The 12,417-nt window shown below is 52.6% G+C and overlaps 5 protein-coding genes across 5 annotated transcripts; 3 read left to right on the forward strand and 2 right to left on the reverse strand.

The window, feature by feature from the left end:
• Window positions 1–1,089: 1,089 nt before the first annotated feature.
• SETTUDRAFT_45930 (uncharacterized protein) lies at window positions 1,090–2,045 on the forward strand (the record flags this gene model as incomplete). Its single annotated transcript, XM_008024315.1, has 2 exons — window positions 1,090–1,537; window positions 1,595–2,045. The coding sequence occupies 2 exons, from the start codon at window positions 1,090–1,092 to the stop codon at window positions 2,026–2,028; spliced, it is 882 nt and encodes a 293-aa protein (XP_008022506.1). The 3' UTR covers window positions 2,029–2,045.
• A 2,506-nt stretch (window positions 2,046–4,551) lies between these two features.
• Window positions 4,552–5,323, reverse strand: SETTUDRAFT_167582 (uncharacterized protein). Its single transcript, XM_008024558.1, has 2 exons — window positions 4,927–5,323; window positions 4,552–4,775 (listed from the first exon to the last, which is right to left on the reverse strand). The coding sequence occupies exons 1-2, from the start codon at window positions 5,167–5,169 to the stop codon at window positions 4,653–4,655; spliced, it is 366 nt and encodes a 121-aa protein (XP_008022749.1). The 5' UTR covers window positions 5,170–5,323; the 3' UTR covers window positions 4,552–4,652.
• A 168-nt stretch (window positions 5,324–5,491) lies between these two features.
• Window positions 5,492–6,345, forward strand: SETTUDRAFT_167583 (uncharacterized protein). The gene is made up of 2 exons (XM_008024559.1): window positions 5,492–5,793; window positions 5,848–6,345. The coding sequence occupies exons 1-2, from the start codon at window positions 5,546–5,548 to the stop codon at window positions 6,203–6,205; spliced, it is 606 nt and encodes a 201-aa protein (XP_008022750.1). The 5' UTR covers window positions 5,492–5,545; the 3' UTR covers window positions 6,206–6,345.
• Window positions 6,346–6,370: 25 nt separating this feature from the next.
• On the reverse strand, window positions 6,371–6,934 carry SETTUDRAFT_37488 (uncharacterized protein; the record flags this gene model as incomplete). Its single annotated transcript, XM_008024289.1, has 1 exon — window positions 6,371–6,934. One exon carries the CDS (start codon window positions 6,932–6,934, stop codon window positions 6,371–6,373), a length of 564 nt encoding a protein of 187 aa, XP_008022480.1.
• A 625-nt stretch (window positions 6,935–7,559) lies between these two features.
• On the forward strand, window positions 7,560–11,545 carry SETTUDRAFT_147049 (uncharacterized protein; the record flags this gene model as incomplete). Its single annotated transcript, XM_008024560.1, has 2 exons — window positions 7,560–9,353; window positions 9,402–11,545. 2 exons carry the CDS (start codon window positions 7,560–7,562, stop codon window positions 11,505–11,507), a joined length of 3,900 nt encoding a protein of 1,299 aa, XP_008022751.1. The 3' UTR covers window positions 11,508–11,545.
• Between the last annotated feature and the right edge of the window lie 872 nt (window positions 11,546–12,417).

A 12,417-nucleotide genomic window follows, 5' to 3' on the forward strand; every position in this document is an offset into this window, starting at 1 on the left:
CTTTCTCTCCCCCCCTCACCCCCCTAACCTGCTTACTCCAACGCCTACTCCAACGCCAACAACCGCACATGGCCTCCCTCCACGACTTGCCCGGGGCCACCGCCGATCGCCGCACCCGCCTCGCCAGGCACTTCTCAAACCCCCCTCACCGGCAAGGACCCGACATTGCGGCGGCTTGGTGTGTCGTCGGGGTCGCTGGTTTGACGTTTTGGTGGCACCTCGCTGGCGGTGAAAAGAGGCGGCCGCGTAGTACGGCAGGCATTCACCCGATGGGCCGTTGATTCGATCCAGAAGACTGTGTGCCCTGCAGCTGGATTCTGGTGCCGACGCTATTGCTGCGGCGCTATATCGTGCAGGATCTTGGTCACTACGTGCTAGCAAGCTGTCATCATCGGCTTGTCCAGCGCCGCCAGATCTTTCTAAGCCGCTTTCAACAATGTGCAGATCGCTTCGAGGCCTGAACGATCGATTCCGCCACGCATCCCTGCCTAACAGACCCCAGGAAAACCCGACACGGCACTTTGTGGCTTCAGGTGCCTGGCAGTGATGTGGGTTCACAGCATCGCCCCAGGACCAGGATTGGACTCGCAAACACACGTCGGCGCTGCTCCCGGGGCCCTCGAGCACTGGTCGTGTCCTTGATTGCCCTAGCACACGCATCATGTCTCCATCCTTCTGCAGCGCTGCGCCATAGCCTGCTCGTGTGAGAATGCCACTCGTTGCCAGCGCGGCACCCGCAGGGATCAGCTCGACTGACGCAGACGGCTATCGCTCCTGTAGCTGGCGCAGCAGAAATGCGCCAGTCTAGTGTCCGCCTCGATCTCGAGCTACGATCTAGCTGCATTATCACACGCGCCCGTGGGCTTTTGCTCAAGTGATATACTGTCCCGTTTGCCTGACGACGGGGGGCCCTTTTTCGTCACGGACCCTCGTCTTTTCTACCATCCTCTCCGCAGTGCCTGGCTGCACCCTCGTACCGCTGTTCCCACTGCCGCTGGCTACTTGTGCCTTTGTTTCAAGACACTGCAATCGAGGCCACGCCCTTTGTCGCCCTGCTGGCACACGTCACCACTGCCATACGTCATCGTCATGCCACAGTCAAGACCAAAGCCCTCGGAAATAGCTGCTGAAGCGAAACGGATATGGATGCCTCACATCTGGAAACACTACATTCGGGACTCGAAGACGTCTTACCTGTATCCAGACTCTGCACAAATACGAATCAATGTCGAGAAGCGATCATCACAACGGACGCGAGTGGCAGTCATGGAGGGCGACCCCGTCAACTACGCCCTGGGCTGGTACCAGAGCGCGCTCAGCGCCGACCCAAACTGCAAACGCATCCCAGTCATCAATGTAGCCAACGAGAAGCGGGCGGGCGGCGACTGGGAGTCTGGACTCATGGCACCAGAAGAGTGCCTCGCCCGAAGAAGCAACCTCGTTCATGCACTCACAATGCCCTGGAACGCGCAATTAGGCCGAGAGGAAAATTACTACCCCATTCCACAAAGAGGGGGAATATACTCGCCAGAAGTCTGTATGTTGAGATGCTAGCCGAGCCTGTCCGACGGCAACATGGACTAACGAGCCGCAGTCGTATTTCGAGCTGGACCCGACCAAGACTATGCGCCTTTTACAGACATCGCCTCCCTTCCCGTCATCTCGGTGGCACCAGTCCGACGCCCAAAACTCGACGAGAGTGGCTGCAAATACTCGTTTGCGCAGGAAAAAGAACTCATGAGGGAGAAGATGCGGGCAGTGCTCCGGATTGCCTCGTACTGTGGACACCGCAACTTGGTCTTGGGCGCTTTCGGCCTAGGCCCTATATTCCGCAACCCGGCACAGGAAGTGGCGCGCATGTGGAGACAGCTACTCTTTGAAGAGGAGGAGTTCCATGGCGCTTTCCAGGATATTGTATTTGCCATTGACAGTAGCATGGTTGGGTCCCCCAGTAAAGGTTGTCCGTCTGACGTGGACATTTTTAGGCGAGAGTTTGATCCCGCAACCATTTGGCCGACCAAGTGGTGAATAAGCTTGATCATGGCGACTTGGATTCTATTGCAACAAAGACTCATAGACATGGCTGGCGTATTGTTTTTTTCCTTTGCTGCTTGCAGAGTAGAGAGGAGAGGGGCACGGCACATGAATCACGCATCTCACACACGACTCGAAGTGCATCATGCACGCACACTTTCCAGAAGGCGGGAATCCCTCTGGGTAGGCGAGGACCCAAGGGGAGGGGTAAACGCAAGCACTTGACTCGTACACATGAAGTCATCAGATGGGGAGTGAGAGTGGGGTTCGCTGTATCTCGCCCCCCCCCCCTCGCAGATAACCGAGAAAAGAAAAAGCTCAGATCTCGGCGACCCGACAAGCAGACCAAAGTGGCGCGATGCTGCTTGATTGCTGCTCGATGCTGCGGCTAAAGCCTGCAAACGCTGTTTTACGTAGCCAATCAGTATCAATATAGAGTATTAGGTAAAACATAGTCGACTTATGGAATGAAGCCCAGTTTGTCATGCCGGTTCCCCTCATCTCTCCTCTTTCTCTCTGTTTGTGTGGGTGTGTGCTCTTTCTGTGCACGCGGGAAGCAAAAGCGGCACAGGGGGTGTTGGACTCCCCGGACCAGGACAATCAAGAAAGAAAAAAGGTCCTTGTTTGTCATATTCCTTTTTTCCAACTTCCCGGTTGTCGTTAGCCGGTGGCTGGTGGCTGACGGTGTGCTTACACGCTTATCGCCCCGACCGTTCAGCACACCGACACCACACAGCTTACATATCCTAGTTTTTAGTTTAGTTCCCCTCTTCCTGCAAACAGGCACTTCCCCCTTGTCTCTTTTTTTTAAAAAAAAATATACATACGCAATTCTGCTTGGTTAAGAAATAAATAAAAAAAAGAGGGGTAAAATTTTCCCCCGACCACAGACTTGTTTGGTTGTAAGTATGGTGCGTGGGTAGCATCTTTGAGGGAAAAAGGTCAAGGGGGAATTATGCAAGTGGAGGATTCCCTGGATGTGGGGGGGGGATTATATAGATTGGAGTGACATACATGTACATACACGCACACACAGAGAGACAGAGAAGTAAGGCAGGCATGTAAATTAAAAAAAAATTTAAAAAAAAGCCCCGTGTCTTGGCATAGTATGCTGGTTGTGGGGAGAGGAGAGGGAGGGGTTGTGTGTGTGTGTGTGTGGATTTTTTTTTTGCGGGGCTATGTACTTACACCTAGGTGTAGGTGTACACCGACTTACAATTTAAAAAGTTAACAACTTACACTTACGCTTACATTTACGCTTACATCTTAGCGTGGGCCAAGTACGAACAGAGAGACGTGGGATTGAGCGGGGGGGGGAGGGGAAGGGGGATGGGGTGAGACAGAGACGCACCACGCGACCGACGCGCCATACAGGCCCCTGCTGGAAGAGAGAGAGGGAAAAAAAAAATGGAGCGGAGGGTACTATATACGCACAGCACAGCACACACACTCGTGTTCTGAGCAATGTGGTAGGTGTGGGTATGCACATGTATGCCCGGGTTAGTGTGGAAGCTGCAAGCACAAGCACAAGTGGAGAAAAAGAGGAGTGCAGCAGCAGCAGTGGCAGTGTGGAGGAGGAGTGGAGGAGGAGTGGAGAGAGAGCGAACTAGGGCGTATAGTAAGTATCTCGGAATACACATGCCCCTATGTAGAGATTGCGTCCAAGGTGTGTAGTGTAAGCCCTGTTTTTTTTGTTTTTCTTGTATGCATGGGGCACGGCAAGGAAGTTGCAAGGCGGATGGGTTTAGGAAAATATAGTGACGACATTATGCGAGAGATGCGAGGGGGAGGGGGAGGGGCCCGCGGCGTGGTGGTGGGTGGTGGTGGTGCACCACCCTAGTCAGGGTTCTTGCTCCCTTCTAGCGAGGTTCTGTCCCCCCCTCTCCCTTCCCTTCCCCCGGGGCTGGGTTGTTTGCATCGGGAGACATGTCCGTTTGGGGGGGTGATGGCTTTTTTTTTTCGTTGACGGCCAAATGTGCAAGTGTCATGATCCAGAGGCTTTTTTTAGGGGCGTACAGACTGGACATGAGTAAGTGGTTGGTGGTAATGAGAATAGTTGTGGTGGTCTTTTCTTCTTTTCTTTTTCCTTGGTTTCGGCTTCTTTCTTTGCTTATTATGCAGGCAGAACTGTTTCTGATTAATCAGTGGCTGTTGGCTGTTTGCTATTTTGTCACAATGGGCTGGATGCGTATGTGTGTGCATGCATTGCGTGGGCGCTGCATGTGATGTGCATGGTGGTAGTGGTAGTGGGGGAATTTAAAGTGCCGACGCACATGCTGCACACATACATGCGTTACGTTGGTGGTGAACCACGGTACTGTCCCTTGAACCAACAGGGCAAGGGTATAAAACAGACCATTTTATCCGCCTTTGGGGTAGGCTAGACGACTCGTTCTGTTTGGTCCCGTTTTTTTCTTTTCTTTCCTTATTTCTGGTTCCGGCTTCCCACTTACACCACGTGCTGACTGACTCTGTTCTTCCCACATATACGAGCTTCGGCTGGGGGGGAATCGTATATTTTTTTTACTACTACTATATATTATACAAGGTCATGAGGGGCGTTAAAAACGAACAGCTGATCAGACTGACGTGCCAATCTTTCTGGAGAGCGCCGCAAATTACTTGTTCTGGCCCGGCAGTGGTAATTGGGGTGCCTGGATCTCGCCGCCCTGCATTTCAATCTTTTTGATTGTCTGTTCGCGTTGGTAGTTGACGACTCGTTGCTTCTTAAAGTACTCAACCTGGTTGGTGTTAGTATGGTTTTCTCCAACACCAATTTCCCGCCAATCTTGAAGATTGACTGGCGGCAACATGATGCCGACCGGAGGAATTACTCCACCAGACAACATGCCATGTGATGTGATCACCTGCGAGGAGGCCGTGTCGACTCACCCAGCTGTGTGCACAGTTTTTTTCAAACTCCTTGTCCAATTGCCCGCAGAAACTGGCGGCCTTGTCCCGCCCAGACTTTGTATTTATGCTGTCCAGAATGTTGTTCTTGTCGAGGCATTCGAAAAAGGCATCGCGTGCTGCGTAGCATTGCTTGCGGTTTGACCGTGAGGGAGACTCGAATGCGCCGCCCTCTGTCTTCTTAATGCCAGAGTCGTCCTTTGGACTTGAGCTAAACCAGCCCATGGCTGCGGAGTCTTAGGTTGCGGAGGGCGCTGAGGCGGAGGGGTAGCCCGGGGCGAAGGGAATTGGTGATTCCGAGTACGGGTAGGCGGCAGGCGTCGCGTACTCTGATACTACGTAGCGTGTAGTTCTCTGGCGGGCTTGCGAGCAGGGTGGCCGGCAATTGAATGTTGAAATTGAATGTTGAAAGCGCAGTGATCGCGAATTCGTGCTTGGCAAAAGTCCCGCGCTATGACATCGGCGCTGGCGCCTTAGGTTTCGCCGAAGCGTGGCTGCGAACCATCAGTGAACAGGTAACCTTGCCAACGACCATTACAACGTAGACTTGGAAACGCACCCCCTCCCTATGCTCCTATCATAGCGCATTGCTCGCGTTTTAATGCCACGCCGACGCCGCCTTCCTCGACCCGGCGCACTCGCGGATCTATCCCCTACCCGCATCCTCTCGCAGATTGTCCTCCTGCAACTCGCATACTATGCATGCGCCGGCGTCCTTATTCTGTTTACTGCGCTAGTGGCGGGCAAGGAGGTTAGCCTCGATCTCTTGTTCAACTGGCAGAGTCTGAGCGGTGACACGGCGGTTGGATGGACACTGGGGCTGGTTTGGGTGTTGAACAGCCTCACTTGGTAAGCGCTCCGACGCGTTGCTGGAAGCCGTGGATTGAGTCTAACACGTTGCAGTGCCATCTTCATATTGCTTCTTATCGCCCGCTCGAAGCTCGTCTTGGACTTTACCCTTACGGTACACTTTATTCACCTGGTAGTCACCTCCTTATACACGCATGCGATACCCGCGAACCTCTTCTGGTGGGCGCTCCAAATATGCAGCGCGACTATCATGACATCACTTGGAGTTTGGGCGTGTCAGTGGAGGGAACTGAGACCTATCAACTTTGGGAGCAAGACACCAGCGCGGGCGCAGCCGGTGGCAGAGGACGAGGAAGGGGGCGAGTCTAGGGGGAGAGGAAGGGGTAGAGGGAGAGATGGCGCAGGGGAATACGAAATGGTTGGCATGAACGAAGGCGACAACAGCGTCTGATGGGCCTCCATATTTTGCATACGAGGCGTTTGGGTTGGACGGAATTGGATATAGCGATTGGCATTCAAGTAAGCAGCATTTTAATATACCCGCCGAGATCATAGAACATTACACATTAGCATCTGCATGTTACATGTACCAGCCTACTAGACTTGCAGTCACAAGTCATCGGCATTTGTAACTTTGTATCCTTCTGCTCCCTAGAAACCATTTTGATGGAGTGTCTTTGATGCGAACAGTTCCGTCTTTGAGAGAGAACCAAGGTAGACCGGCTGGCGCTTGTTCCCCTTCATCATCGACGTCTGTTGTTATTTTGCATGTGATGCTGTCTAGCCGCTCCAGGGCAACGGAACGCCCTTGTCCAGTGGCCGCTGCCACAATCTTGATCGTGTCCAACTGCCTGGGCAAAACAAGGCCTAGCCGGGAGATCAGTGATTTGACGGGGCTACTCAGACTGTGGCAGCCCGGCCAAGAGGCATTGGGAAAAGGCCGAGTTGGCACCCCAAGCAACGCACCTGGGAGGATCCGTTTATGCAACGGTATTTGAGCCACTCGCTCCATTTTGCTTCCGCTTTCTGTATAGACCAACATCACATGGACAGTCTGTGAGTCCAATCCACTCGCTTTGTGTTGTGCAAGGAGAGGCTGCTGGGGTTCATGCTGCGGCATGCTGATAGCGACAGCGGCATAGGCGCAGAGAAGGCCGGCGAGAAGATGGGTCCCTAGCATGGCTGTGGTGTAGGGGATTGCGAGGCCGACTGTCTATGCCTTTGAGCGAGCTCTTTCTTGCAGATGCTGCGTGCAAAAGCCGGGTCGTGGCCATGGATATAAACGAAACGACCCCACCAGACGTACCCAGGGGCGTTGCCGAGGACCCGGGTTGCAGCATGTGGTTGTCCTTCGGTGTTGGGTCGAGGTAACTAGGGGGGGGCTAGGCTGTTGGCTGCAGGGCTGGCCAGGGCATCGTCGGGCTCTTTTCAATAGCCCGTTCCGAGCCAGCTGCTCGGCCAACTCGCCCTTGGGCCATCTACACTGCAAATGCGAGGCCGTATAGCCGCTGAGTGAGATTTCTAAAAACGGCCTCGTCGAGGCTGTGATGAACTACCTACACGATCCTCAGCGTATTCGTAAATATGCCAATCGGCGCGCTGGTGCAAGTAAGCCCGCACGCGAGCTTGCCTGCTCCGCCCGCTCTCGTTAGCGCGGCGCACGGACGCTAGCCTCTTAGGCCCAGCACAATCCCTGCCACTAAAGCTTTTTCTCACTTCTTTCCGACCCTCTCGACGTCACATGCAACTTTGATGCGCCACTCACAAACACCTACTAGTGCAGCCATGCCAGGTTAGAGCTCACAATGAACCCGGGCAACGGATACTACGGACAATGGCTGCCGGGGCATCCTGAGCACGATAGACGCTTCTTGCCCGAGGCAGGCTCCTTCGACGACGATGGCTCCAACTTGATGCGACCACATGCCCAACATGGCAGACAGCAGTATCCCGTACAGTCCCCGTACAATGAACCGATATATCCCCCTCAGCAAGTATACTCGCCGCCTCAGTTTCAGCCTCTTCAACTTCACCATCCACCCCCAGCCCGGGGTCCGTACATACCTCTCATTCCACTAGATGCCGTAGAGGACGTAGAAGAAGACGTGCCCTTGGCACCCTTCACCAGTGGTGCTTTCCATGATCCGTTCAACAGGGCGTATGCTACGAGTGGACCAGCCGTATTCGAGGGATTTATTCCAGCAAACCCTGAGCAGGAGGACGAAGATGCGTATACTGATGCTACTGGATTCAGCAACTCCATCTACGACCGCGAGTTTGAAAGCTCGGATGAGGACGATGATTATGAACGTATGATTGACGAAGAGAAAGAGCGAGAACGGCTCATCCAAATCGAGAACAGAGATGACTCGGAAGTCGACGCAGACTATTCGTCCGAAGATGCGCAGCAAGATGAGGGTGATCCCGACGAGATGGAGCTAGGCGTTGAGTTTGAGGATATGGAAGGGCGTATGAAGCAGAAGAGAGGGAGAGGCAGACGTACCACCAAAGATGCAACCATGGCTAATATCATTCCTGCGTCTAGGACCAGAGGTCAGCGCGGAGGAAAGCGAGGGCGCCCTTCAACGAGGGGCCGTGGCGGCCACAGCGGTGCTCGGTCTACCCGGGGTAGGAAACGCGGGAAACCCGGAAGAGAAAAAGGCCCCAGAGGTCCTCGCCCTGTCGCCGATCCAGGTGCAGAATGGAAGGCCCTGCAACAAAAAGCCAATGCCAAGTTTATCGAAAAGGACTACGAGGCTGCCCTTTCGTTTTCTCAACAGGCCATTCAACTCAACCCCGAGATCTTCGATGCTTACAACATCGCCTCTGAGATCTACACGGAAATGGGTCGCGAAGAGGACTCTATAGCCGTATTGTTAGCTGGTGCGCCAACGAAGCGTGATCCCGGCCTTTGGCAGTTCATCATCGAGCGCATTCAACAGTTGGACCCGGAGCAACACCCGCGGTTTACCGATGCGAACAAGTCGGCTGCTATACTTCCATGCTTGAACGAGATAATCCTGCTCAACGACGACTATGAAGCCCGCAGTCACAAGCTCGAGATTGAAGCACAGCTGGGACGCTCGTCAAAATGCGTATCCCTGGGTCTCAAGATGCTCAAGACGCGTAAAGAGCAAGGTGAGGACCCAGACACTAGTGTGCTGAAGATCATGGCAATGATGGGCACCGCATCCCCGAGGCAGACTAAGATACATCTCCACAAGCTCATCAATAGCTTTGAGGAGGCTATTGATGTTTTCACGCAACCCGGTCGCGATCCAGTCACGAATGAACTCGATTGGGAATTGATCAATATCTATCTCGATCTTTTAGACCGCGCGGGTAGTTATGCGATTGGCGTTACAAAACTCAAGTCGCTTTCGCGCTGGAAACAGGGGAGACGAACGGAGACGTTTTGGGATGAGCTTGATGACGACCGCGAGTTTGACATTGAAGATGGTCCAAGGCGTATTGCCGTTCCTGGCTTCGTACGGAGATCTCAAGACGCAAAGTACGGCTCAACACTACCTCTAGAGATCAGAGTCAAGCTTGGCTTGTTCCGGCTGCGCAGAAGCAAAGACGATTATGAAGAAGCTATGGTAAGCCCCACATAAGCTGAACGTGTACAGATCTGCTGACAGGAATAGCACCACCTCGAAATGTTAGAGCCGGACGACCACGGGCCAGATGCGCTGATGTGGGACTATGAAGATCTTTTCCGCATTATCGGCGACGCCCTACACGCCACGGGCCATGACAAGGATGCGCTGCGCTTCTACGAGCCACTTTTCAACAACAACTCAAAGGAATTCAATCTCATGAGCTATATTGGTTTGCACACTTGTTTCAAGAACGAGGGGCGCACCGAAAAGGTGGCAGAGATCATTCCCGTCTTGAAAAACTGGCCAGCAGAGAACTATGATGACCTTGCTATCCTCGCAAAGTTCTTCGAAGACCAAGGCATGTGGCAAGAAGCTGGACAGCGCGCAGAGACCATCTACCGTGACAAATATGGTCACAAACTCAAGGCTTTGGGTTTTCAGGCATACGATGAGCTGAGAGTATACTACTACAATCAGCGTCGGCAAGCCCGAGGCAGGTATGCTGTTCGGAAGAGTACCGTGCGAAGAAACAGGAAGAAAATGCAAAAGGCGACTGGACAAATCGGCGAAGACGATGATTCCTCGAATGAAAATAGGAACGAACTGCCGGCTCTTATCGCCCCTACTGAGCGGCCTAAGAAAGGTTTATTTCGAACTAAAAGGACCAAAGCGCCAAAAGTCGAGGCATTTCTCGATGTTCGGGACGAGGAGGCTGAGTCCATATCCGACATGGAGCCGAGACGGACTACCCTTGAGGGCACGGACGTGCCAATCCGGTCAATTACGAGCCGTCTATTTCGCAACAAGCTCCAAAAGCTGGCGACCGATTTTGCGGATGACCTGAAGGCTGCAAGGGCTCAGCATCGAGAAATTATTTCCAGCTTCAAAAGACTGGATGAGTTGTGGGAACCAGCCGAAGATGGAAACGAGGAGGCTATCAAGGAAGTCTTGTCCATCACACGAGAACTAATCGAGGAGTTTTCTACGTTTGATCTGTTCTACTCGAACAGAAAAGAAGACCTCATGACTTATTTCCGGCGCGTCACAGGGGGGGATCTTTGGAAAGAATCCGCACTCATGGTACTTGCTGTGGTAGCGAACAACGCCGAAGATGGTGAGACCGATCCTGAACTCCGAGAATGGCCCGACAAACCTCCAACCGATTTCTGGGGTATACATTTCGATAGATGGTGCGATGCATTTGGTCGTTACGCCACATTACTCGCAAACGAAGGTGATGAAGAGCAGTGTTTTGCTACACTCGACATTGCCCTCCAAGCCAATGTCTTTCACCGCTCGCAAACCTACCACCAACAGCTGCAGATATGTCGACTGGCCTGTGCTCTTGCGGCTGACAATTCGCTCCAAGCCTCTGTAGCAGCCCGCTGGCTTCTCAAAGAGTATCCCTTTGGTACTGACCTCTTCCGTATCTACAGTGCCGTCAATCGCCTATGTTCCTTCCCCGAGGGTTTTGCGACGGGCCCCGCGTACAAAGTCCTTATGCGCTACATAAAAACCGTCGACTATGCACTTCTCACTCCTGAGCAGCGCATTGCATACAACTTCCGGGATACCAGAGAGACCAAAGGCGGCTTCAGAAACAACATCAACGTCGAAGATGTAGGCCAAGTCAAAGACCATGACCCGGCTCTTTTTGCACTATACGCACATGTCTTGATGTGCGGTGGAAGCTACATGGCCGCACTAAACTACTACTTTCGCGCATTCGCCATCACACCCGAGGATCCAGTGCTCAATTTGAGCATAGGCGTGGCGTACATCCAGCACGCCATGAAACGCCTCTCAGAGAACAGACAGTATCAAATCCAACAAGGTTTGTCGTTCGTTTACAGATACTACGATCTGCGCACCAAAAGCCCACACGCTATCCATCGCCAAGAAGCCGAGTTTAACGTAGGCCGTATGTGGCATAGCCTGGGTCTTGTTGCGCTAGCGCTTCCGGCTTACGAGAGATGTGCTGCGCTCAGGGAGCAGGTGAAGCAGGAACTGCAGGATCAGTGTCAATATGGGAATTGGGGACATGAGGATTTCAGCACCGACGCCGCGTTTGCAATGCAGAGCATCTACGCCATCAGTGGGAATTTCGAGGGCGCCCTCGATGTCACACAGCGGCTGCTGGTTATTGAGTAGATGGCAGCGGTTGCTGGCATGGTCAGCGATGGAAATGTACATGGCATAGCGTAACCCATCATAACTAATCTCAGATAGACATCACACTTTACACTACCAAAGTTCCACCAACTAAATTACTTTATACCACTGCTATCCAGGTTTCGCTGTACTACTCGTATTAGAAAATTTCCCCTCAGAATCCCTTCCCTCATTGTATTATTTTCTTCATAAACACACCAGCCTGATCAAGGAATGTAACGCGAAATGCATACATACATACATCGATCACAAAAAGGGGTGTGCGTTCCCCCCCCGCTTTTCTTTTTCCCTCAGCCCATACATGCCCACCCAACAAGGCGCGTGTACAAAGGGGGGTGATCTCTCTCGTATTTGGTACTGTGCATGCGTACGTACCTACCCACGCACGCGGCACCCCTCATTACCCATATTCTTACCTTTTTTTTCTCCGAGTGCTTTCGACATGGCTGACGCAGCGCAGCGGCTTTCATAACCGCAGTATATATATATATGTACATCGTATGTGTCATTGCTGTGTATTTAGAACACGGGTTTTCCATACAATACAATACAATACAATACAATACAAAAGTAACCCAGAAAAAAAGAGAGAAAAAAAGAGAACATGATATGAATGCTTCAAATCCATATAACGTATGTGGCAAGCGAGCGCCGCAGGTAAGCGAGCGCCGCACCCCACCAAACCTGCGCACCTCTCCTATCTCAACGAACAATAGCTCAACGTAGCGCTACTCAATTAGCTTTAAATAAAGCAGATATTCAGCTTGCTATTTCTTCTATTAATCTCTATTAAACACAAAGTAATCGTCGCGCTGCTGCTGTCTACAACGTGTCTGAACGAACAATCCGCCGCCGACGCGCTGGTATACCTGCTCGACGCGATTGCCAG

Source organism: Exserohilum turcica (genome assembly GCF_000359705.1).
Source record: "Exserohilum turcica Et28A unplaced genomic scaffold SETTUscaffold_12, whole genome shotgun sequence".
In the NCBI taxonomy this organism is placed as follows: domain Eukaryota; kingdom Fungi; phylum Ascomycota; class Dothideomycetes; order Pleosporales; family Pleosporaceae; genus Exserohilum; species Exserohilum turcicum.

What these genes read in the sequence shown, in the direction of transcription:
- SETTUDRAFT_167582 (XM_008024558.1), bottom strand. Translation starts at nt 5,169, where the DNA reads ATGGGCTGGTTTAGCTCAAGTCCAAAGGACGACTCTGGCATTAAGAAG. An exon ending in AAAACTGTGCACACAGCTGG is followed by an intron (nt 4,776 to 4,926) that starts GTGAGTCGACAC and finishes AACACCAACCAG; the next exon opens with GTTGAGTACTTTAAGAAGCA.
- SETTUDRAFT_167583 (XM_008024559.1), top strand. Translation starts at nt 5,546, where the DNA reads ATGCCACGCCGACGCCGCCTTCCTCGACCCGGCGCACTCGCGGATCTA. An exon ending in GTGTTGAACAGCCTCACTTG is followed by an intron (nt 5,794 to 5,847) that starts GTAAGCGCTCCG and finishes AACACGTTGCAG; the next exon opens with TGCCATCTTCATATTGCTTC.